The 27,332-nt window shown below is 37.3% G+C and overlaps 1 protein-coding gene across 2 annotated transcripts; it reads right to left on the bottom strand.

Annotated features, from left to right (window-relative positions):
- Positions 1 to 20,794: 20,794 nt before the first annotated feature.
- mfsd8l1 (major facilitator superfamily domain containing 8-like 1) lies at positions 20,795 to 26,296 on the bottom strand. 2 transcript variants are annotated; one of them, XM_072438956.1, is made up of 11 exons: positions 25,946 to 26,296; positions 25,203 to 25,388; positions 25,038 to 25,100; positions 24,840 to 24,959; positions 24,673 to 24,752; positions 24,282 to 24,609; positions 24,120 to 24,193; positions 22,829 to 23,042; positions 22,579 to 22,651; positions 22,380 to 22,510; positions 20,795 to 21,148 (listed from the first exon to the last, which is right to left on the bottom strand). In XM_072438956.1, the coding sequence occupies exons 1-11, from the start codon at positions 26,019 to 26,021 to the stop codon at positions 21,114 to 21,116; spliced, it is 1,380 nt and encodes a 459-aa protein (XP_072295057.1). In that variant the 5' UTR covers positions 26,022 to 26,296; the 3' UTR covers positions 20,795 to 21,113. The 2 variants fall into 2 exon arrangements, with proteins under 2 accessions (XP_072295057.1, XP_072295056.1); XM_072438955.1 differs by having other exon boundaries at positions 22,579 to 22,701; positions 25,946 to 26,293.
- Positions 26,297 to 27,332: the final 1,036 nt, after the last annotated feature.

Here is a 27,332-nt window from a genome sequence, read left to right as displayed (position 1 = left end):
GTTAAATAACTGCTTGATTCCAATTTCATGTGTAATTCTATGTGAAGGTACCATTAAACGGCCATCACAAAAGGCATTACCGGCATGTCTAGGAATGTGTGCTGTGCAGGCGATCCTGGCAAATGATAAGGCGCCATCTGTTCCCCATGAGCGGAGGTCTCTCACACACACACACACACACACACGAGCAGCCCTGCACTTGTCCTGCAGGCTGCAAGATCAGGACACGGTTTGGTGTGTCAAGCCTATATCTGTTTTTGTTATTGTAACTTCACTGGGCGGCAGATAATGTGCTTTCTTCCTCTCTTTGGTTACTAACTGTGATTATGAAGTTAAAGAGGGTCAAAGCCTTCTGTCTCCAGTCTTCATCCATGACGGTTTTTTACTTCTAGTCCAGCTCTCGACATTTGCCAACTGTCTGTGCCCCTTTCGCTCCCTTTCACGCTACTGTCCAATCAAATAAAGTAAAATAAAATAATAATTCAGCTTCAGACTCAGCCCTAACTCCCAGGTTAACGTCTAAATTAAGTAGTGACTAAACCTGGATAATTCTCTATAAACCATTTGTTCTTGCTTTATAGGGGTAGTTATGATAAAGCAGTACAAATACTTGTTTTAACTTTAACCGGAATATATTGTTTTAAAAAAGTCCAGCATATTTAAGTAATTCCATATAGAACCTGCTTGTGGTTCCGAGAACAAGATTTAAAACTCGGGGGGATCTGTCCTTTCTGGCTGTGGCCCCAAAGCTAATGCCCCGCCCATCTCTATGTGTGGCCCTTGATTATTTTCAAAGCCGCTGAAGACGCATTTGTTTAGCAAAGCTTTTGGTCTTATTTTATGGGATTTTATATTCACTTTTTTAGCACTTTGTGATTTTTATCTGTGAAAAGTGCTACATAAATAAAGTTTACTTATTTATGGTGAAGTTGTCTCATTTTGAAACAGCATGTCCACTAGCAACATGTTCTAGCAATTGAAGAACAAAGAAGTTCAAAGACTCATTCATGCTTTGAGTAAAAAGCAGCTCTCTGTTGCGTCAGGTTGAAACGGTTAAACTTTAGACATGTGAAATATTGTCTCTAGCAAACACTTTTATTTTGTACAAAATCTTAATTCAAAATGAAGCTGTTCCTGAACTCTTTGGAACAATTGGCTGTACTTTTTTGAGACTCTGTAGTTTTGGCCTTTGATGTCTGATTTACTAATATTCAAGATTTAATTATAAGTGGAAATAAGCTCTGCACAGAAGAAAATCAGATGTAAAATCTCACTGTGGTAAATATGAAGGAGTGAAGCTGGGGTTGGGGTTTTGAAAATTCCTTTTCTAGGCTGAAGCTAATTTCCCACAAGAAGAATGACATTTAGGAACTTGTAACAAAGTTAAATAAAGGGCTATTTCTTTTTTATTATTATAACTTGTTTTTTCTTTTCGTAGTATTTTTTTTTGTTTGTGGGTTTGGCAAACAAACTGACCCTGATTCTTCCCAGAATGTGTTATTTGACCAAAAATAAAGGAGCTCGATAATTTTTTTTCAGATGGGGGACAGAATGGAATAAATCTAATATAGGTCAGACACAGTACCGACCCATCGGAAGGTTTTCTACCTTGCTATCTCCATGGAGACGAGCAGGTGGCACTTCCAGCCACCGTTCTATGGAACGACTAGCTCACTCCCAATAAGAATGCATGAATTCAAGGTATTTTTATGAATAATAAAAAAAAACACCTGTATTAAATTCAAGATAAGTCCTACTTTCAAATCACACCAGAAAAGTTATATATTGCACCTTTAAGTCTTTAAGTAAAAATACTGTCCCACTATTGCTATTTTATCCTTAGCACAACTTATTTATTACCATGATTATTCTTATTTATACAGGAAAAACCCAGTGAGAAAAAAATAATTTTCATGGGTACCCCGTTAAAAATAAAATGCATATTAAACAAACTAACATAGAACATCTAAAACACAACACACATGAGATAAAATCATACAAAACAAGAGCACCAGCACTGTGGGTAGTCCTTAACTGTGCTTTAAAATGATTAAAAGGCATAAAATCATCTGATTTAAATAGTCTCTCTGTTTTGTTCCACTGACAGGGAGCAAAGTTGCTGAAGGCATTTTTTCCTGACTCAGTGGGATTGTAAAATAAAAATGTATTTATTGAGATCTCAAGTGGTGAATACTCCATCTGATGTACTGCAAACATGATAAATAATAAGTAAAAACCCCAATGAGAGCCTTATGCAAACAAAAGGCAGTGCTGTTCTCTTCTCACATCCAATGATTGTCATTATACTTTAGAATATACTTCATAGTATGTTCTGTGTTCTGTATCCTTCTCCTGTAATTAACCTTAATACTGAATGATAAAATGAGTTCACAGGTTTTCAGACTGCATATATATCACCATAATCATGCACTGAGAGAAATGAAGCCTGGATTATCTGTTTACCACATTTAAAAGTCCCAGGGAGGAATTTGTTTTTATTTCTAATGACAAATGACTATCTGGCTTTAAGATATTTTGTCAGCTTTTATCATCTTTCCAAATGCCCAAGTATTTGTAGTAGGGCACTTTACCATCGAGCGTAAGAATACATACATGTTGGCATACATACATAGCATAATAATCTTCATAAAAGTGGATGCTACTTTGTTTTAGATTGAAGCCAATTGAGTTCATATAAATTGTAAATAAAACTGGTCCAAGGACGGACCCTTGAGGAACCCAATAGTAGTATCCGGATGATCCAAAAAAATACAATGAGCTACAGAATCAAAGGCCTTTGACCAATCAACAAAAACAGCAGCACATCATTGTCCAATTTAATAGCAATATCATTTATAACTTTGGGAGCAGCTGTGATAGTACTTCTGCATGTCCTGCTCTAAAGCCGGTCTGGTGGCTGTTTTAAATGATGAATATTTGGTTTAAAAAAACACACACCTGGTTACTTATTCGTTTCTCCAAGCGTTTTGCAAGGCAGGATAGTTTTGAGATTGAACAGAAATTATTTAACTCCTTTTTCTGGCCAAGGGAGAACAAAAGCAGCAGTAACAGCGCAGAATAAAGTCATGCTATAATGTCTGTACGTATATGGTGTAATGAACCTTAAGCAGAAACTAAAGATGGGGCCTTCAGTTTTTCCCCGACTGTACAAAGGAGAGTCCCAGATTGTTTTGTTTGGACGTGGTTCAGTGTAACGGCTGTCACGGGGCATAGAACACGAGGGTAAGTTAACTCCAACGACGCACTATCAGGTTTCCACAAAAAGCTTTTAAAAAAGTGGCAGAAACATCTCCCTGCCCTCACGGTGTCTTAATTAAAGGCTAAGTGAGACGAGTATTGGTCAAAACACATGGAATTTCAGTTTGAAGGCTGCTGCTGCCGCTGCTATCCGCGTCCCTCGAGTCTCATAGTGTCACCGCGTTCACTCAGAGGAGCAGATTTAAATGCCTGTCTTATCTGATGGGGTTTGAATTGAAGGCGGTCCACAAATAGTTGCTGGTTGATTCCAGTCTTTCACAGTGGGAGTAACTATAAGCTTCACATTTATAACAGCTCATGTTATTTTGGGCTGTTTGGCTGCCAAATACAGTATTATATAAAATTAGAAAACAAATTGGGTTACCATGGATTTTCAAAGTGTTTCTCCACAATGAGACTTTGATATCCAGTTATCTGTGAGGATTTTGAGAGAGGGGGAAAATTGCTGTCTTTATTAGTGTTGGAGGGACCCGTATTTTCCGGACTATAAGTTGCACCGGAATATAAGTGGCACCAGCCCAAAAATGCATAATAAAGAAGAAAAAAACATATATAAGTTGCACTGGAGTATGAAATGCGGTTGCAAGTGTGAAAATAACAAATAATATCACATATAAGTCGCTCCGGAGTATAAGTATATAAGTATAAATATAAGTATAAGTTGCACCCCGGGCAAAATTATGAAAAAAGGTGCGACCTATAGTCCGGAAAATACGGTATTTACTTTTCTGGGACATTATTTTGGGGGAGACTTTATTCTTTCTTCTTTTTTTTTACATTTTACATTTTGATCATAAATTAAATGATTATGCTATGTTAAAAAGCTGGATTTACCTACACAAATCTTTACACTCAAAGACTATTAGTAAGGCTGTAATCATGTGAGAGTCAGGCCAGTCGTATGGAAGGAAATAATGGCATCGTGTTTGTGCGAGGCAGTTATGGAGATGTCAACTAAAAGGCTCCGACTGGAAGTCTCAGGGGGAGAGGAGCAGCGGGAGACAGGAGAGCAGAGAGTTTGAGACGAGTTTGAAACACCAGGATGGTAATAGGAACCGTCCCTGTACTTCTCATCACAGCCACTTCAAACTACAGCACACGAAATCCACTGTCACATGTGTGAGAGATGAAACCACAACCCAGAGGGAAAATACAATATGAGGCTTATCCAAAACACATCTTCAAAATATTTCAAAGGGCATTAAAATTAGAAACTCTGCTTCTATGCGTGTTTATATTTTCTTCAACCTAATAAATAATGACGAGAAACTAATAAAATGATTCAGAAAAATATACTATGCCAGTGATTCTTCAGTCCAGGACCAGACTAATAATTGAAAAATACATGAGAAATACATATTATATTATATTATATCATATATACATGTAATATTTTCAATGGCCCTTAAATGAACAGGAAATAAATAAAAAATTAAATGGAAAATATTTTGAAAAGTGTATGAAATATTCTTGGGAAATCTTTACATTAAAGGGACTTCATATAAAAATCAATTGCATCACAAAACATACGCTAAAAATTTAGACAAATCATTCATACATTTAATTAACTAAATTCCCCCATATTAAAACAAAGTGTGTTGTTTATTATAAAGTAGTATAAAATATTTCTTATCTTCTGTGACTATTGCCTTAAGTAGAAATAAAATGCTTTAGACTGTTAGCGTTGAGTTTTGAGTGAATGTCAGATCCTAAAATCCTTTGTGTCTGTTTGACGATCAACATCAGTGTAAACTCCCAATTGCAGCAGTCTGGTTTTCAACTATCACTTGAAATATTCCAAGAGCATGTCGGAACATTTTTAAACATCTCATTTTTCTCATGGAACAAAACCATACAAACTTCTAAGTCCATTAGCAGAAACATGACGCAGAAAACTGTGATTTTACCGTTTACTCTGAGTCTGAGGCCACAAAGATGGAGGTTTCCCCAATATTCTTCCAGCTGTCCGGCTTCTTCACTGCCTCCAAAACCCACCATGAAATGTGTCAATATGGAGGTCTCCTGATCAGGCCCGGGCTCCCTCTTTAAAAGCTGTCATCTGGTGCCGAGTATTGGCCCCGGACTCACAAACTCTGCAGATGTGTGCAGTACTTTGGCTTCAGTTTGCACCGGGCCAATCCAAAACCTGTAAATCTGATACCAATTAGAGGTGGACTAATCATGTGCCTCCAAGTCCTGGCTTTTGTTGAGAAATGTGCATTTGCCAGTAAAAAAAAAAAGCTTGTTTTGACTGTAAAAGCAGAAGAGGTTTGAGGAGTAGCAGAAAAAGAAAAATCCTGGTTCAGACTTAATTAAATCAGAGTGAGGTGTTGAAACAAGAAGCACATACAGTACAGGCCAAACTTTGCTCTCAAATAAAACAGGGACTTTGGAATGACAAGGAAATGTGGTCACCCAAATGTCATATTTACATGAGAACTTGTAGCTATTTAGTAAAATATATACATAAGAATGCCAAAAACTATTTCTAAATAATCAGAATCTTAAACTATATTTGAATATTAATTAATTTTGACAAAAGGAATTAAATGTCCAAGAATAACTGTTACTTATTATGTACAGTAAAAAACAAAACAAACATTTTTTATATTTAACATATGCATAAACACAATATGATAAGAGAAAAAAAAAAGTTATATTATTTTGAATACTTAAAACTGCGTATTCAGCAAGCCATCTTTTATATATATTATATATTACTACATTTATTATAATAAGATAAGATAATGTATGTATTTATAATACATTTATTATTATTATTTTACTATTACTATTACTATACATTTTTTTAAAGCAAGATTTGTCACAAATTAATGTGAAATTACATTTTAGAAACTCCTTGGTGGTGGTGAAAACTGTATGAAATATTCAGAAACGTTATCAGTTCTGTATGTTTTCTTTTTAGAAATAAATAAATGTGTTATCTATGTCCATTTATTCACAGGACAATACAAAAAAGTAAGCTGTTAAATGTGTAACAAAATGTGTAACAAAATAAAATAAACGGTACAATTATATGTTTATTATTGTAATTCTTCTATGTTTTATCAACCTACATTTAATTTATTTAAAGATGCCCGTACTATAGCGCTGAACACTACTGCACACTCTTCAGGACACTTATTAGAGGCTCATATTTGTATTCACCTCCTCAGCACAATAGACTGGTCCATGTGGAGTGCAGCCAGGTGCTTTACACAAATGTATGACTGTCACTCTCTGGTGCAGGTGGAGGCCTGGCATTTAAGCAGTCAGCATTGGCCCGCTGAGCTCCCAGCAGATTTACAGTTCATCAGGGGGTCAACATCTCTCTCACTCTCCTCCATTCACATCCAGCACCAAGCCCCAAATAGCCTGTTACATACTGCCCCCTAGTGATGTGTAAAAAAAACATGACAAACAAAGTCAGCTTTGGCACAACATTCTGCTCATTTGAACCCATAACCTCTGAGTGAACCCGGTGTCAGTGGGAGTTCAGGGCATCTAAGTTAAGAGCTAAGCTCCTTTTGATTCCCCATTATTCAGGCTCAGACGTATTCATCCTGAGAGAGCGCTTGTTTGTGTAATTTGTGTGATGATAACGGGGACGTACAGTGCTCAGTGGTGGAAGCTGCAGCGAGATGGACAAGAACAAAACGTGCTTTTGTATGTCAAGTGTAAGGGTTAATACAGCCACCATTACAGTCTATTGTCAAGCAGTTGAACTTGCGTGTTCATATTTGTTAAGGCAAAATGTGTTGTTGGAATGAACTTTGACAGCTTTACACTTTAAACTGTGTGTATTCACCTGCTCAGGGGCAACAAACATAAATTGAACACTGTTTTTCCCATTAAAAGGTAAGACTATGATCTCGAATGTGATTTTATTTTCTTATACTATTGTAAACATATATTAAACATTTATTCTTATTTATTTGAGAGGGGCAAACAATCATACATACCGGTAGTTACAAAACAAAGCTTGTAGCTGATGCGATGCATACAAAGTCCGTCCGAACATCCGTTGCATTTGACATCAGATAGACTTTTTTTAACTCACCATTTTTTCCACATTTGAATTACAGTTAGTCCGATAGGAAAACATCAACATTTGAGATTATTTTCAGGTAAAGCCATTGGTTTTGATGCACATAAAGGACCCGTTTGAACTGTATTTTATATCCATGGGAACAATGAATTAATAATTTAAAACACAATAATTTATTTTTGGAGGGAAATGTTCTCAAAATGTTGCATATAACAGAAAGCTGAACCCCATGAATTGTGCAAAAAGGAAAAATCAGACCAAAGATTTTTCATTGCTTTTCGTTTTAATATTTTTCACTGTGACAATTGAATTATTTTTTACATTTCTCGCATAATTTGTAAGCAACACATCAATATCATACTCCCCCCATCAAATGTATTAGAAGTAAACATTTATACAACATTTGTATTTGTATTTTTAACATTTCACTGCACGGACAAAGCAAATCCTTGTGAAATCTGTTCTAAAGGCAATACATCTTTTTTGATTTTGCTTTATCAAATGCTTTACTCAGAAAATGCATTGTTTTCCTTTCAATCTCTCACATACAACAAAACAAAAGATAGACAAGTAAAGCCCAACTGTTGCTGTTTAAGATATCAGACTGAGTGAGCTGACCCATAAAGCCGCTTGTATTCGCTCACCGTGTTTCTATGGCCTCCGTCTCACCATTACTTCTGCTTCACTGCACATTCAGAAAACTGTCTGCGCGGATCTGTCGACTTTTACCACCGTTTCCCTTAAGTGGAAATGCACTCAAACACTGGAGCTACTCACTGCTACGTTGCTGTGGGAGATAGAGATTGCGGGTCATCCGACAACTGGTCTGCGTGCGGACAATCCCATCCTAACGAGGCTCGATCCGTTGTTTAGCCCACAGCAGATCCACAGATAGGATTGATTTAAATGGGTTTGTGTCCCTCAGACGCTCGAGAGGTTTAACGTACTCGCTTGCCTTGTGATTTTATGATGTACAAAAACAACAACTTCTAAAGCGATAAACAAGTGCTTTGACGTTGAGTGTGGGCCTTGGGTTTAAGGTGGTCGCACATGCAGCACCTTGTAAGAAACAAAAAATATGGTAACATTAAAAAGGATGATCAATCAATAAAAACATTATTTGTAGAGCATAATTTGTTGCAATTTAAAGTGCTTTACAGACAATACATTACTTCACAAAGTAAATGCATTAAAATCACAATACAATACAAAATCGCATTACAAACAAATAAATAAATGCATAACTAGTCATTTTAAAATGTATTTAAAACAGAAAGAGCAGATAAATTTGACTCACAAGCAGAGCCAAGCACAATAAACTTTACAGCCATGTATTAAAAGATTAAAAGTCAATACACAGAGTAAAAAGAAAATTCTATGTACCGGTATATGTAAGATTAAATACATTAAATATATTGTCGTCTGATCTCTAATGTCCACACTAATCTGCTCCCCGATATGTCATTATGGACAGTGCAGCATGCTTAATAATAATACTGTGATTTTCCACTGTGCAAGAGCAGAATGGCAGGGGTCGTCAAGAGGTCACACCCGCCCCTGACTTGTTCTGATGCTGATGCCTGGAGGATTTCCTCAGCAGCTCCACTAAGATGCACGTACAGTATCTGGGGCACCAAGTCGGCCATTAGAGCCAGCTCAGAGCGCCAGTCACAATGTTTTCCTCTGATCTCTCAACCTGAAGCACCAGATGAAAGAAAGGGCAGTTATTTGGTGAGGAAAAAGCCTAATATGGTTGTATGATGGAAAGGACCTTCATGTAAACATGAAGGTCTTTTTATTAGCGTTAAAAGAATATTATATGCAAAACAGACAGGACAGATGCTCTTGAGGCAGTGCACATTCTTTGTTTTAATGTTAAATCCAATTCCACTTGACGTTTTCAAAGTGCTGCACAGAGACACAGTGACATAATGATTGTGAATAATTAAAAAAAAAAAAAAAAATGCTCGGTTGATTTGTTCAATCCTAAATAAAGAATAATAATCAAATAAGAGCAAACAAATGTAATAATAAACAAATTGTTTTAAAATGAATAAAAACTTAACAAAATTGAAATTAAATTAATTATCTTTGTAAAAAGCATTCTCTTGCATTTATGTGAAAAAAATCTTTTATATAAAACTCATCATCATCAGTAAAAATATTCATAGTTTAAATATTGTTGCCATGTAAAAACTATAGGCCATTCTATAAGCAAAAATGTACAATACATTTGTAATGGCAAATTAATTATTAATTATACATAACCTAAAAAATAACTGAACCTCTGAGTTTTCAGTATTGTAAAAGCACTATGGAAATACAAATAAAATACATTACAAATTAAAAAAAAAGAACATGCTGAACATGTAAAAGCATTTGTAAAAGCACTGACTTATTCATTTCCAGGGGCGACTATTCAAAATATCTCCATCCAGGATCGTGGAGATTTAAGAGGCCTAATATTGCGGTCCATGTGCACGTCTCCGTGGACTAAACCAGGACCGAACTGAGCGCTCACAGCCTGTGGCCAACGGTTTTACTGCCGGCAATAAACATGGTCCGCTCCAAATTCAAAACCAACATTATAAAGGCCATTAAGATCCCAATGAGATAATGTAGCATGAACCCAGTCAAATGCATCAGATGGAGCCGAATTTCAGGATTGAGACTCATAAACAGCGTGTTTCATTACTTCTCTAATGCACTGGTCTGGTTTCAGATATTTCTCCAGGCTTTAAGTCAGTTTTCAATAAATTAAGAGCAAAGGCATTTGGTGAATTTGTTTATTTAAAAAAAAAAATGTTATTCAAACCAAAAAAGTTAGTGTTTTAGATTTTTATGTATTTATTATTGCTGCTATTTTGTCTCAATGTTGTTATTTCACCAATAAAAATGTACCTCATTATAAAATAATTTATAGACTATATAACATTGCATAAAAAAAATAATGCAATTGTCATGTTATCCATTCATTTAGACTATTCTTAATATAATATAAACGTAATATATCACTAGAACATTTCCCCCCATTCATTATAACAAATTTGGCATTTTAAGTTAATCTTCTTGCAATGTGCATTTACATAGAATGCTGCGCCTTCACAATGTTTTGTTTGTTTTCTGAGGTAGAAAAGATTATGCAGACAGAAAACAATTCCAGGATATAAAGCGGCTTGAGGAGGTATTGGAGTTGACAACAAGCAACACAGTCCACATTAAAGCAATACTAACATGCACATGAGCAAAGTCTGTTATGACCTCCAGATCTTGTAAATAAATTAGACTCATAATAGAGAATGGTATGTTAAGGCCGCTATCAAACTCAAGAACAAATTTGAACAGAAGGATTGTTCAGCGTAGTGTAATGTTTTCTTTGTTTATTTGTTTTTTTCGAAGAGGTTACATGGAGGACATAGTCGTTGTTGCCACGCATTTTTCATCGTTTGTTTATGGACTTCAGTTAAGCAGTAGAAATTAATTCAAAGAGACAATAATTGGCCTGCAGGCTGGACTAACTAAACACTATCACAAGTGCAAAGATGGCACCCATTGTCCTGCCACCTCGCACAACCAGGGGGGAACTGACAAAACTATAAAAAGCCGTGAACGCTCGGGGTCTTCCAGCCGCCTGCGCAGGGAGTTCACAGTAGGACTTTGTCACCTGCTCATTTGGCATAAAATCTCTGTTCCTAATTGGATTTAATGAGCGATTGAACAGCACAGCACTGCCTGATCTAATCAAATGGCTACTGTCTAGCGCACTTAAGCTGGGTCAGTGGCTCCTAATGCCACGGCCCTGCCCTGGGACACCTTCAGCGGGCCGCTCCAGCACATTCCTGCCCTCCCTGCTGGACTGTCTGTTCCCCTCACTGTCTGGTCCTTCTCACCCGCGCCTCCCTCCTCATGTGTCCCGGCGCAGGCAAGTGGGTTTAAAGGCGAGCTCGAAGTGAGGTCACACTCACAAAACACGGGGCAGTATGTGAAGTGTCGGCCTGAGTCTTCGGGGGGCCCTAAGCAGAATGTGCGTTAGGGGCCATGGCCACAAAACTGCTGCTAAGGCTTAACTATTGGCACACCAATACCAATTTGTACCAATGCCTGATAATACTAAGGTGGGGGAGAAAATGTAGGGGCTGAAAACAGAAGTAAGTGCAAGATCAGGACTGGACAGGGGCTGTAGGGTTCCTCCCTCTGAAATGTTTGTTTTCTAGTTCATTTTAATGTCATCCAGTTGGCTAGAGTGCAACAGTTTTCTTAATTTGTAATAACATTTGAAGTTTTTCTTGGGGGCCCTAAAAACTATTTAGTCCACTTCAAGGTTAGGACTGGCCCTGTATGTGAGGACAGCATACATGTTGTTTATGAATGAAGTATTAAAATCAAATTGTATTATGTATTATTGTGAATAATGATATTCATAATAATATTTGTGTTCTTTTTTACCTAATAGAACTAGCTAATTTTAAGTACTGGCAAAATTCCTAATTTGTTTTTAGCATATTTTGACAGAAAAAAACAAAAACAATAAAGACTGTGATATCCTCAGCAAATATAAAATGCTCAGCTTTCAAATTCTAATCTACGTACAGTGTTTTAAAAATGATTACCAAGACTGCTCCACTTCTGTTGAATAAATTTGTTCAACTTTTCCAAGCAGACAATTTTATATCACATTCCACAGCTCAAAAAACGTTGTCATCCTCAAAAGATGCTGTTCCTTTGCACAAGCTGTTCTTGTTTGAAACCATCAAAAAGTGGAACCAGCTCCAGACTGAAGCTGTTTGCAGATCCTCCTTGAACTCAAATCAACTGTGCCCGCTTCACTCCAGCTAACTATGTGTCTGCATTTGTTTACATTGTTGAATTGTAGAGCATTTGTACGGTAAATATTTGAATGTTTGCTTCAATATAAGCTGATTTCAACTTTTTAATACAATTTTGTACTATTTATTGTATTCCTATTTTGTGCGCACCTACTGCGGATAGAAAGTAGCTCTTTTCTAAAATTGGGGCAAAGCATCTTCTCTTTAATAAGATTCATGTCACATCAAATAAATGATGAACTAAACTAAAATATGTGCAATATTCAATCCTTTATAATGCTTATTTCAACAAAATACTATGATATGTAGTGTATTCAAAGTGATTTCCCCCTCCGTAAAACGCTCACACATTCAAACTCTGAACATTGTTGGATTGCTGATGAGATGCTCCCTCTGCTGGTGACTGGTTCTTGGTGTTTGTTTGTCTTTTTTTACTGGGATTTAAATATTACAAGGGCCATTTTATGGATTACCTGCAAACTGTTAACCTACTGTCACTTTGCCTCAGCACAAGGACTACAAATGAAAATTAGCATGTAGCAATACATTTATTGCGCAATGTTCCTGTCAAATAAATAAATAAAAACGTACCCTGATCCACTAACCCATGTTGAGACACTCCGGTTATAATATGACATAATTGCAATTAACTAGAGTGAACCTTGGTGAATTGTTTCATGTTTTAAATAATGATCATATATTTGTGTAATTAATATGCAAGATAACGTCATAAGCACTTAATTTAAAGATTACAAAAAACAAAGACCGCCATTCCTGAGCTTTCTCAGACAATCCCGGGAGCGTCTGTTGTACATGCTAAGCTACATGTGCGACATTCATTCTGCTGCTTCCATCCCAGATTCCAAAGGTGAAGGATAATCCCACTTCCAACGGGATGATTAAAGATTTACAAGTTCACCCGGGAGCCGTGAGCAGCAGAGCATTGTGAGCAAGGGCCAGTGCGACGGTTAAACTTTGGGAGGTTTTTGTGTAATCGGCCAAAGCGGCTCCCAAACATCTAATGGTAAAAGCAGCTTAATGATTAAGTCAAAAGAGAAAGGGCCGGAGCTGGTGCGATCGATGCAGGGTATTACATGGTATTATCCTCAGATTTGATAAAGCCTACGTAACAATGTGTTATATATGCTAGCATTAGCTCACAGTGGAACTATATTACCAAACAAAATATGAAACATGTTACGTGATTTATTTACCATACATACAATGATTATCACAAGTACTTCATTTTACAATAATAATAATAATAATAATAATGATATGATAATAATAATTTTCAAAGACGCTTTCATTCCACACTCTGGTAAGTTACAAATTTTGCCTAACTACTAACGAATAACTGTCTGGAAAGTACATTTGAAAACATATTTAAGATAAGATATTCCTTTATTGTCCCACATGGGGAAATTTCATTGATGCAACGCAGGTACATACAGAGGTAGACACAATATTTAAAACTGTTCATACATTTTCTCATAACAGAATATTCAATACAGTATTTTTGTGTTATTAAATAAAGTTTAAATATATATGTGTGTATACTTTAAATTATAAATGTGCGAAAAATATTCAACTCTAAGGGGACTTTTTAAACGTAATGAATGTTTATGGTCGCTGGATAGGGAGTAAATAAAGAAAAGACAGAAGTACAAGTTCAGTTATATTCAAACAGCTGCAGTGGCCGTAATAGTATTTTTTCCATAGTAAAGCTGTGACAGCACATTGCGCCTCAGGGACTTAGACATGAATGGAACTTCATGGAATTAACGTAATTGCAGAGTGCACAACCATATAGTTAAACATGCCAGCCATATGTTCAGTTCATGCTCATAAACTCTGCACAGAAAATCCCTATTTCTCATGCTGATGAATATTTCATGTTTATGGAAACTCTGGGGTATATTTTATTATACACTATAGAACTGGAGAATCAAAGTGTAGATCATGATCACGGTTGAAGAGATGGCAAATGAGTATCTAATAATGATAGATCATATTATATCAATCCAACAGAAATGTGTTACGTATCAGATAAACGTCTGTAAAAAAGTGCAGAAATATCACCTTAACATCACAACTTTTTTTCATTTTTAATCTTATCTTTTTGTAGCATTTTTACTATGAACAATATTGCATATCTTCAAAACAATATTCACATTATCTAAATATATACAGTAGACATCCAGCAAATAATAAAGAAAATGAAGAGAAAATCATGGCACACAAACCCAAATAATAATAATAATCCTATTTAGTCCAAAATCTGTAAAATTTATCCAGTTTCAAATTAAGTCCTAAAGTCATTTTTTCCATTTTACGAATGTCCAGGGCAAGGCAAGTTTATTTGTAGAGCAAAATTTGTACACAAGGCAATTCAAAGTGCTTCACACAACAGGAAAAAGTGCATTAAAATCACAAAGACATGACAGAAATCACACAGCAGTTTAAGAAGAAGAAATATGATGTTAATCCAGTCCTTGTTTTCACCACATTCAGGAGGATGCTCGAGATAGTGGCCGGTTGTGTCCATGGCAGGAGTCCTGAGGCCCAAATACATAGATCTGAAAACCATTGGGACGGTGATGTCATAAATTGTCTGTAATGATGTCATAAATTGTCTGTAATGCTTTGTTGATCTCAGTCCAATACTTTTTAACAACAGAATAATCCCAAAACATGTGATGGTGGTTTGCCTCCAGGCTGCCACATCCTCTCCAACAATCTGCATTTCCCTGTTAGTCATGAACATTTTGATATGGTGTTCTAAAGAAACGTGACACATTTTTCCAACAGAATTCTCTCCAAACATATGATTTTGCAGTTCTCCACTGAGATGTACATATTATTTCCCATTCTTCATCAGCTAGAACAAAGTAATCCTCTCTTTCCCATCTATCTTTAATGTAATCAGTAGAGCTGCTGCCCAAGTTATTATCTAAATATTGATGTATTACCACCCTGTGGCAGCAAATACATGCCCAAATGCAAACATGCTAACAAAAATGTACCATTATAGTTAATCGTGCAATCAATCAATAATATATGTTCATTAAATTGAATTATTTCTGCTGATAAAAGATGCTATTAGTGCAACCATGTACCATTATTAAAAAATCATGATATGTAAACTATTTGAAAGTCATGGTCACAGGATACTTCCAGCACTAGATGTTAATTTGACTGTAGAAATACTGCAGGAGCTTCTGCCTGGCTCTGTTGCACCCGCCCGCTCTAGCTCTCGCCTGTTTTGCAACTGTTTTTCCGTCCATCCATTCCCTCCTCCCTTTCTGTCCGAGTTTGCCCCATGAGTGTCTGGTTCAGTGGCAGGGCACTAGGTCACCGCCCTTGCTTGATTTTCACACTGTTCCCTGTATACCGAACACGACGTCAACTTAATCAGGGTTAACTACGGTGGCGGTGGCTTGCTGAGCGGGGCTTAGTGTGGTGTGGGCCGCTGTGCTACAGATGGGCAGCGCCATAATCTGTGCAGCAGCAGAAGGCCTCACCGGGCACATGAAGCTGAGCGGGACGCTGCAGGGCCAAACCAACAACATCTTTCTGTTTTGGTTGCATCATATAGTGCAGATGCAACGTGGCATTTAGTGAATTCTATTTAGTCAAAATTGTGTTACATTGTAAATTCATTGGACGTGGGCAATATTGAAACAAAAATAGCAACATTTTTTTAAGATAATTTTATTTCAATCCAACATAAATGTGTTAAAACATAAAACAACTTATTAGTTTAAGTTTTAATTATCTGACAAATGTTTTATGTCTATAAAATATATCACTAAAGTGCAGAAATATTTGTCTGTATTTTTGTGCATTTACAACAAAACGTTTTCAATCATCTCTTTTTGTAGCATTTCTTATAAACGATATACTCAATATTCAAATGTTGCATATCATCAACACAACCTTCAATATGTTTTGTCCATCTTTTATTATGATATAAATATCCTGTGAAACGCATTTAGTTTTTCTGATCAAAAACAAATGCGGTACATGTCATTATAATATATATATACATTATAATATATACGGTATACATTTGCAATACTGTAAATCAAAATAATAAATCATTATCATTCATAGCATTCGATGGCCTGAAGCCATTTTTCACCGGCGCACACAGAGGGACCGAGGCAGTATATCGGGGACGAACTGCAGTTTTTGTATATTTACTAGGCCTACGTGTATAGTTTTTAAGCACATTGCATTTGAATTGAAATTATTTCCCAAAATTATGAAATGTAAATGTTTAATTCTCAGTAAAGACTTGACCCTGAGAGACTGAGGATGACGCTGAACACTATTGCACTAACACTTCCTGTAGCCTGCACATGCAAACACAGTGAACTCCAGCTACAGCCTTTAATAATTCATTGACTCAGAAGACTTACACAATCGAGCAGCTCTGATGAAACAAGTGAAGAAGAAACGTGCAGGGCTTTTTCTTCTGACATTTCTAGCAGCTCAGAACCAGGCTTCTCGAATGACCTTTTCAACTAAACCAGACTCAAGTGCGGCTGACGCGGAGTGGATTTTTATTCTTTAGCTGAATCCGGTTGTGTTCCCAGAGGGGGAAACACTGCGTTTTAAGGCAAAATACAACATCAAATTCCTTATTTTGGAAGGAATTGTATCGGTGCAAAATAAAAAAACAAGCAAATAATCAAACAAACAAAGAATTTTTAGATTACAAATGTTGCTAAGAGTTTACTAATAGAAGGCAAAGTGGAAATAGTGTAATGGTAATGGTAGCAGTGTGTCGTTCTTGAGCACTTTCCAAAGTTAATGTTGTCTTTTTTTGTTTTATTTAATGTGTGTAACGCAGATGTGGTTGAGCCGTGTTATTATTTTTACTTGTGTGTACTTTCTCCCCCTCAGACGCACACTTCACAAAGTCTGCGACACTTCACTCCCTTAAGATTGTTGTTTTTAGCTGTGCCACCTCTCCAAAGTGACTCATGTATTATTGACGTGGACTGCCATCCTTTTGTGGACACTCTTGGACTTTCTCAGGTTCACATGCTGCCACCGTTTTGATTTGAGTGTGGCAAGTGCTTTCTCACCAAAGATCAGGACTCAGTGACACTCTTACCCACACTAAATATTTGATCGGTCCTGACAACACGTGGGCTCGGAAGTTCAAACCGGGAAGCACTTCTGTCCTTTATTATCCTCTTGACCAAGCTCATGAAAGACTAATACGTATATGGTATTATTCTCCAAGTGAAGTTGTCCCGTGATAAAAGTGGCATACGCGTGAGAGGGGAAGGAAAGAGTGAGAAAAGCGACAGGGATACTTCAGTGAAAGCAATTCATGGGATTCAGCTTCCCGTTTGTGGGTTTGTGGGTGCCATTTTGAGGTCATTCACCATTAAAAATGTGATTGAGATAACGGTTTATTTTTCATTATTCTGAAACTTATTTATTCGTGGGTTTTAGCTTCCAGTTTTATGCAACATTTGAGGACTTTTTTAAATGATTGAATATTTTGTTTTGAACTGTTAATCTCTATGGCAACGGGCCTAATTTTTCATGCATATATTTAATTTAAATTACTTTTATCCTACACATATTTGATTTTGCATGACATTTTTTATTGTACCTTATTTTAGCATAGTCTATACTTTGTACTATTGTAAAGCTGTATTAAACATATATGTTGCACCTTAACGCTGAACCTAGTTTGTGAACTTTGTAAAAACGATTCTGGCTCTGACTTCCATGGATATATTAACAGAAAAAAACATTTGGGTATCATTAAAGATAAATAAATTCATAAACCTGGTACTTATTCCGGTATAGCTATAACTATACAAAAAACCTTATTTATTCAAACAAACAAAGTATATACATTATAAATTAATATAAAGGCTATATAAAACATCAAATGAAGTATATTAACTTCCTTTACGGGTAAAAAAAACAAAAAACAAGGAATCGCTCATGTATTTCAAAGGCCATGTTCCAGTTGGTTGGATCAGTAAGGCCTGAAACCAGACAGAGAAAAAAATAAAAAAATAAAGTCCTACTGAACTCCAAATGCTCTCTGTGCCCCCGTGTCGGTTCATACAAAGTTCATGTGTCGCTGATCGTCAAATTTGGCTTTTTATGTAGTGAGTATTAAGGCCTGTGATCCGAGGGGGAGGAGGGAAAAGGCCAGAGTTACCCGGCGACAGCTAGCTAGCGCAGCTCTAACGTGACCCTGATTCGCGGGGTCACTGTTCGGTCAGAGCGTGCTGTAGGCAGTGTGTGTGAAAGCAGCAAATCAAGTTCAACTCAGAAAATACCCAAAATATCTCAATGTGCCCGTCCCGTGTCATAACATGTGCAAAAGCCCCGCCCAAACTCAACGAGGGGTCAGCAGAAGTTCACCGAGACCACGCCCCCTCGCCAACACATCATCAGGCAGATGACATGGCATCACTAAACTCAAGTCACACAACATCGGCTTAGTTTGGGCTGGTGAGAAGTGAGGCCCCAGCGACACCCAGCGGCGTCCAAACAACAAACCACCACTAAATAAAGCACATGAAATATTCTCAAAGTAATATTACTAAATTCAAATCAATATTACTAAATTCAAATCAATATTACTAAATTTCCAACTTAAAGGTGGAATGGACGATTTTTTTTCAGCAAATTTTTCTCATATTTCCTCGTGGCGTGGATAAATCATTTGTCCTGCCACGTATCAATCATAAAACGCACCTACCGCTCACCTGCAGCCGCGTCAGGCTCTTCCCCACGTTTCCGCGTGTCTGAGCGCATGGATCTATCATAATATAGTTCCCTCAGTGTACGGGGCAAAATGAAGACGGAGAAAGACAGTTCGAGCTGACGCAGAAGTGGACAGAAATCTACGGGAGACGAGAGATGCGATGCGCTCCGTTGCGCTAATAAACAAACGCACGTGTGTGTTGTATCAGTCCACACGGGGGAGTGCGCATGCGCACTTCCGCCTGCGTTCTCAAATCGCCGAAAAATCGTCCATACCGCCTTTAACAAAAATATTATTAACTGCATTCATATTTTTTTCAATGAATGACAATTGTTGTGACTTTAAAAATTAATTAGACAAAATATTGATTATGGACTTTTTATTATTGTTAAAATTGTACATTGAAGTACAAACTTTAAATTCCAAATGGTCTAAATTCCTCCCCCCTTTGCCCAGTGTTCATCAGAATAGTTTTTACCCTAAAAGTCTTTAAATCAGGGCATTTTCACAGAGGGTTGTTCTTACACGGAGCAGAACCACCCGGCAATGTTGAATTTGTCGAATGACAAAGAGAATCATTCGAAATGTTGCATTTGACATTGTTTCGATGCATCTCCACACCTTAAGTAAGACTTGGAACATTAATAATAGGTTGGTATAACATCAAAATGTTTGAAATGTTTCCAATTTTACAGTTTAAAAAAATTCCTTTTTATTGTTTGGACCACCTCAGCAGGAAGCCAGAGGGCCAACAAAAATAGGTCTGAGGGCCGCATTTGCCCTCGGGAATGAATATTAAAGGAAATGATATATTATATAACATATATATGTATTATAAATAATATGTCATTATTTATACTGTTCATGAGAAAAACATATATGCATAGTTATAACGCTCTTTCTCTTTTTTTTTTTTTTTACAGTATAGCATAAAATACATACTTTGAATACGTATAACTACAATAAATGCCGGTAAATTTCAAATGCCATTGAAAGTAACACTACCACAACAAATATATTACATAATATATATATAAAATTATATATAAAATGGTATATGATGATATATATATTTATATATATATATATATATATATATATATATATATATATATATATATATATATATATACATATATGATACATATCTGTATCTACTTGAGTTGTAACACTGAAATTTCCCCACGTGTGGACAAGGCATATCTTCTCTAACTATATATATAACATATATAACTATATATATATATATATATATATATATATATATATATATATAACTATATATATATATATATATATATATAACTATATATATATATATAACATATATAACTATATATATATATATATATAACATATATAACTATATATATATATATATATATATATAACTATATATATAAAATGTTATATATATATATATATATATATAGTTATATATATATAACTATATATATATATATATATAGTTATATATATAACTATATAGTTATATAACATTATATATATATATATATAGTTATATAAACTATATATAGTTATATATATAAACTATACATATAAATATATAACTATATATATTCTTTTTTTTATTCATTCATTTTATGTAACCATTTTTTTGATTTTCTAAATATTCCCATATTTATTCATTTGTATTTCTCCAAGAACCCCTACATTGGGAGTAAAGCAGCGAGAGAACATATTATGCAGTGTTAGTGCCCCCAAGTGGTGAAATTATGAACACAAGAAATAACCTCTAGTCAAATAGCAATAGTAAACATATCCTTATGTGTAAATGTTATGTCTGAAATAACCAAAATAAATTACGGCAAACTAAGTGGCTTCTTCTTCTTCGTCTCCTTTTCTGTTACATATATCAACATACAGTCAGACTTTCATAAATAGCTTTAATAAATACAAATTTGTGTGGAGTAATACAGCATTTGAGGTATCAATAACATTGAAATGGCTAGTGTTAATGTGACAATTTATTGAGAGTCATTATAAACATTCAAAAATCATCTAAATGTGTAACATGACATGCAGGAGTCCACATTTCCATGGGAAACATACATTGAGTTGATGTTTTTTCAGGGGTATTTTACAAGTGTAAGACTTTGATAAACAGGTGAGATGTGCCCTTTCCTTTCCAGTCTGAGAACATGCTCAGCCGTCATCAGAAGTGTTACTTTGGTCCTCAGCAGCAGGTTCAACCAGACGGTTGTAGGAGAAAACCAGCATGACCTGAAACATGATAATACGGTCATAATGAGCGCTAAGCAGACAAATGTCGTATTCGATCTAATGGTTTATCTGGTGCAAATATAATTACATTCCAAGACATTTACAGATCTGAATACAATAAATGCAATCCAATAAATTAAATGAAGAAACAAAAAAAGCCCTTAAGTTTAGACCCAGATAAGTCGATAAGCAATTGTAACACACATTTATTTTGGCATCTTTGTAAATAAAATATGTGTTAGTTAAAAAATAAGGACATACAGGGCTTGCAAAAGTAACTTTCACATTTTTTCATGTCACAAGCCCAAAGTTAGGTACATTTTGTTGGATTTTTGGGAAAGCGGTTCACAAAACAATAGACAATTGTGAAGTAGAGGGAAAGTTATACATTATTTCCACATTTTTTGAAAAATACAAAAACGAAAGTAGCGAGAAAAAGTATTCAGCCTCACTGAATAAATACTTTGTGGAACTGCCTTTCTCTGCAATTACAGCTGAAAGTCTTTTGTAGTGTGTCTCCACCAGCTTTGCTCACCTACATTTTCTGCCCATTGTTATTTACAAAACAGCTCGTACTCAGTCAGATTTGATATTTGATTGGATTTAAGTTTTGTTTTAACCCATTCTTTATGTTTAGGGTTGTTCTCAGGCTTGAGGTTTAACCTCTGCCCCAGTCCAAGGCCTTTTAAAGACACAAACTGCTCTTTACTCTGAGCAGCTTCCCTAAGTGTAGCCCCACAGCATGAAGCTGCACCACCATGTTTGACAGGGGGATGATGTGTTGAGTCACGCGCCCTGTTAGTTTTCCACCTCACTTTTAAGCAAAAAGAAGAATTTTGGTCTGATCAGACCAGAGCACGTTCTTCCACATGTTTGCAGTGTCCCCAAAATGGCTTCTGGACTTCACAGAACAGCTGCATTTATGCTGAGGTTAGATTACACACAGATGGACTCTATTCAATCATTAGGTCAACATTCAATCTTTCAACAATCAGGAAACTTCTGACCGCAGCTGATTGCACTCAAGGAAAATTGGCAAAATATTTTTGCACGTTGCACTTTTCAGTTTTGTATTTTTGTGGAAATCATGTATAATTTTACTTCCACTTCACAAATGTCTGTCGTTCTGGGTTGCTCTTTCACAAAAAAAAAAAAATAGATTTGCGGAAAAGTTCCTGGAGTAGAAATACTTTTGACAGCCACAGTATATGTTAATGACAAGTGACATTACCGATAAAATAACGAGAAGACCCATCATGACTCCCAACATGATGTACAGATTGTCGGTCAGGCCTCCGGCCCAGAGAGGTCCCAGGATGGTGGCAAGACCCCCCACCGAGCGACGCACGCCTTGACTGAAACCTTCAAAACCACAAAAGACATTACATAAAAAGAGCAAGAAGATGCAGCACACGGGCAATGTTTCATACCCTGCGTCCTTTCTGCCGTAACTTTGGAGTACAGAGACACTTGGGCCACGGCAACAAATGGCAAACCCAAAACCTGAAGAAAGACCCCGATGATGAACTCCGTCAGCCGCCACGGAAAGTCTCCTACAAAGAAACAAAACACATCAGTCGGACGATGTAACCGCCACAGAGCTGCAGTAAACAGCCGGTGGTGGGTTATGGTTACAGGTTTACAGTCACATTTGAAAGGGCAACAACTTGAATTTTTGACCTATTGGGGAGGCCAGGAAGACGAGGCACCACACGCTGGAGATGTTGCAGATGGCCAGACCGATGGCCAGGACCACCCGCTCAGCCACGCGGCCGCTCAGCCAGCGCACGAACAGGAAGCCCACGATCACCTCCACGCCGCACAGGCAGTACATGACGCTGTTCTCCAGCTCCCCGTAGCCGAAGAACTTCTGGGTCAGCGGGGTCACCATGGTCTACACGGGACACGAGGCGGGGAAAATGACATTAGCCTGTACTTGGAAAAAGTGTTACAAGATTCTAAGCTGAGGAGGTTTGCGAGTAGATTCAATTATCAATGAAAGGTCTTATTGACAGAGGAATCACACGTTTCAGCATATACAAAGAGGTCATTTGAGGTCACAGCAAACCGTTAGCTACGTTTTTTCTGTGTACCAAGCAAACTTCTGAACCACAAAAGACACAGAAATGACCTCTAATGCGAAATCCCCACATCTATACTTCCTTATTTCTCTAACTGGAGTCATTTGCGTAAGAACTAGAGGATGTGTGTAAGCCTATTTCTCTTTTTATTTTATCCTATAGTAGATTTAAATCGTTTTTCTTAATTCAAGCCCTTTTTGATTGCATATAGATTGTTTTTTATCATTGTTTATGTTGCTGCAAATCACCAAAGCAAGTTCCTATGTTTGTGAATCCTGTTGATTGGCAACAGAAATAAACCTTTTATGATTGTGATTGTGAAAGGGAAAGTCTGAGCCTCTGATCCGACTGCGGCCTCTGCGACCCCGAAACACAATGGATGGATGGATGATAATGTTTTACTGGTTGATGTTCCAAACGTATCTTTCCAACAGTGCGTAGACTAGAGAGAATGTCTAGAAAAAGTGTTCGAATAAATCGTAAAAGTAAAATAAATGTTCTATAAAAGGAAATGGGACAGTTTTGTGGATTGTGAAGGAGAACATAATGTCAATAAAAGGATTAGAATGCAATTTATTCGATTTCATAGTCTGGAAGATGCAAAATTGCGCCGTGAATGTCATGACTTCATATCTCAAATTACTATGCAGAGTTTGGTTAAAGAACCCAAAAGGACTGGCTTTGTAAAGGCAAACAACAACACTGTAAACAATGATGATAAAAAAAACGTTCGGTCTCGAGTGACGTGTCTTTAAAGTCGTTTTTTGTATCAGTTCTAGCTTTCTGTGCTTTTTTATTATTGACTATGTGTTTGACCACTTCCCACACGTGACGGCAGGAAAACTAAGCTTCCAATATAGAGTGCATGAAAGGTGCCTGTGTGCCTTTACCTCTAAAGCAGTCTGATTAAACAGGGTAATGAACTGAGCGGCCAGCAACACCACCACCTCTTCTCTGAGGAACTCTAAAAACGCAGGTATAAAAACACAGGTTATTTCATCACTTTCATATCACAACCATAATGAATAAAACACAAATGACGGTCTACCTACCCCGGGACAGGCTGAAATGTTTGAAGGGATCGGTCGACTCCTGGGACTCCGCTATGGGAGATGTCGTCGGGGAGATGTGATTTGCGTCGTCACCAATGTGGTTACTGGACGGGTTCGGCACCACTGAGCCGTACGAGCCGTGGAGCTCCTGGGAATGCATAAGCGGTCGTTCCTCGTCATCTTCCTCGTCTTCTTCGGGCGCTTGCTCGTTCTCGCCGCTACCGTTCGTTTGCTTCGCTTTGGCGCAACTTTTGTCCAAAGGCGGCAGATCCCAGTACAGGAAAACGATGGCCAGCTGCAGCAGGATCCACAGCGCGCACATAAAGAGCTGCAAGGGAAGACGACATGAGTTGGATTTGTCGGTGGAGTACAAGCCTATGATTGGCTTTACCCCTGGTGCTGTGAACTTGTTGACGACAAAAGGTCCCAAGCGGAAATCACACAGCCTTAGGAAGATGTTAAACGCTGGACCTATTGACAGGAAAGTTTGTGTTAACGTGCGAAAGGTAAAGTGATGTTGAGATAATGAATACAAAATCCCCAAAAAGGCCTACAGACCAATCAGAAGGCCAGCTTGTCGACATGCCATGACAGCAGCAAATACAGTCGCACGGTCCTCAGGAAGAGTGCTTCTTGTTAAAAATCCGAAGATAGAAGAACCAGCACCAGTGCCGATGCCTGGAAAAGTAAATTACGCCACAATTTAAATATTGCATCTTAAGACAGGGGTTATTCTATTGTACGATTTGTTCATACCTGCAACAAGTCTACTGGACAGAAGCAGCCACTTAGAAAAGCCCATAAAGTACATACAATTACCTTGAGAGGGAGAGAAAGTGAGATTTATGTTTTCCTTTTGTATTTCTTACTTGAGTGATGACTCTTGTTTGCAGAATCCCAAATCAGGGTTCACTTTCTTACCTACAATCTCGAAAAGATTGGCAAACAATATGATCTTTTTGGTGGTCCGTGTCCGGTCGGACCAATGCCCAAAGAGTGGTCCTGAAAGGAGCCCAGTGAAGCTGAAGGCTGAGAGAGACAGGCCCAGGAAGTAAGGAGCAGCATCCAAAGTCTGCAAATATCTCCATATTGTGGGTAATATTACAGCTGCACAGAAAGGGAACAAAAGTACACCACATTTAATATACCGTCAAATGCCGGAACAGTGCGTTACAACCACTGCACAAGTAAATACTGCAATCTAGTTCAGATATCAGCATAGAGTAGAAAGACTTGCTCAAGAGACCAAACAAACATTTATAAAGGGCAAATACAGCCCAAAAGTCAAAGGTTGGATGGGAAAACCTGAGGTCATGTGATGTTGAATGGCTACAGAATGTCTTTTCTACGTAGACTTATTACAGTCGTGCTGAGCTGACACAATCAAAATGCAATTATGCAGTCATGAGATTCCTCCCAAGTGTGCCTAATGGAAATGCCAGCTTATAAAAAATATTGACTGTTCACAGATTTAAAATCAATGTATTAACCTTTGATTACCTACCGTAATCATAGTCTTATTTGGTGATATACATCTTTAGAGAATGATTAAAAGCGAATGAAAATGTATCATGTACAGTTTGTCTCTGTAAGAAAGAGTAGCTGTTTTATGTAAGAGCCAACACAAACAAACAATAATAAGAGCATAAATCAAAGCCACGCACCATATTCCACGCCGCTTAGAAGAAAGAGAAGACCAATAGTTAAGTAAGTCAGCTTCTTTTTGCGTCGTTCATCCATGGCTTTAGCAGCGACTATACACAAGTTGTTTCTGTCATTCTTCTTTGGGCTACAAGTGAAAATGTGTTGACATGAGCATGTGTAATCCCGAGTGCACTGCTTCCAATTAGATGCGAATGCGGAACCACATCACGCATCATATCCGCCGCTTTTCATATAAAAGACAAAAGCTCAAACGAAGACACGATTTATTATTCCCAAATATTAGGAGTGGACTGAAGTTCCTCCATAACACTCCCTGATCCACGAGTGGTGAGCACCAGGTGAGCACAAGTCATGGCACAAGTGCGCAGTTTAGTTCCACTCACATCACTTCCGGTTTACAACGACACTTCCCACACTTCCATGGATGACACTTCCCGCTTTGCCCGTGGAAGTGGGCGGGGCTCATTATATCTCTTTACATTACATAATGTGCATCTTTATTTGGGTAAAATAAAAGTAGTTTATTATTATCATTAGTGCATTACATCTACATTTTAACATTGAATTGTGACCCAGTGGGAAGGCACCACACGCTGGATGTTGCAGATGGCCAGACCCACGGGCCAGGACCACCCGCTCAGACACGCGCTCAGCTCACAAACAGGAAAACAACAAGGAAAATATAACATAAAACATAAAGGCTGCAGTTGCTTTGCGTCTTGTGAGGTTCATTACACTGACACTGGGAACTAGGTTTTAAAGACGGAATCTCTGATTCTACAATTAAACTGCAAGTTTGTGTCTGTGTTCTATTCAAGGGTTTCAGGTCAATAATTCCCTGCTGCCTCTGAACCTTTGGCTCTCAAAAAAAATATTCTAATATGATTTACTTGCGCAGCGGCTCTGTAGACACTCCCTTATTTCTATGGTGACGGAGGAGATTGAAACTAAGGGGGGGAAATATTTGGCCCTTACTTCATGTGACATGAGATTTCCCGTTTGCAGTCCAAACCTGGATCCTTTTGTTAGCATAGAACTGATCATTACATGTCTGATTCTTTTGATCAGACCTCTCTTATGCCTGCATGACATTGTGGGGTGCCCAGGGCGCTCCGGACCTGCCTGTTTTCACACACACACACACACACACACACACACACACACACACACAGAAGAACAGTGTATTGAACTGACTTGAAGCAAACGTGACCAACTGTTCTTTTTCCTATGGGCTTTGCCTCCTTTGTTTTCTTGTAGCTGCGTCATTTGCCTTCCCGTCTGTAAGAAATGTTTATTTTTCTATAGAAGTAGATCATGGCACCATCTGCTCGACCTGTAATCTATAAAATGAACGTGAATCCCTTGGTGGGATGAGTTCAGCGTAGA

Source organism: Eucyclogobius newberryi, unplaced genomic scaffold, assembly GCF_026437365.1.
Source record: "Eucyclogobius newberryi isolate DKJ021-1_F unplaced genomic scaffold, fEucNew1.0.hap1 SCAF_9, whole genome shotgun sequence".
NCBI classification, from domain to species: domain Eukaryota; kingdom Metazoa; phylum Chordata; class Actinopteri; order Gobiiformes; family Gobiidae; genus Eucyclogobius; species Eucyclogobius newberryi.
This window is presented reverse-complemented; position numbering and strand designations above follow the sequence as displayed.

Coding starts and splice junctions, on each gene's coding strand:
- mfsd8l1 (XM_072438955.1), bottom strand. CDS start 26,021: ATGGATGAACGACGCAAAAAGAAGCTGACTTACTTAACTATTGGTCTT. Junction 24,610..24,672: donor ACAAGTTCACAGCACCAGGG/GTAAAGCCAATC, acceptor CTTCCCTTGCAG/CTCTTTATGTGCGCGCTGTG. Junction 23,043..24,119: donor TTAATCAGACTGCTTTAGAG/GTAAAGGCACAC, acceptor TGTCCCGTGTAG/ACCATGGTGACCCCGCTGAC.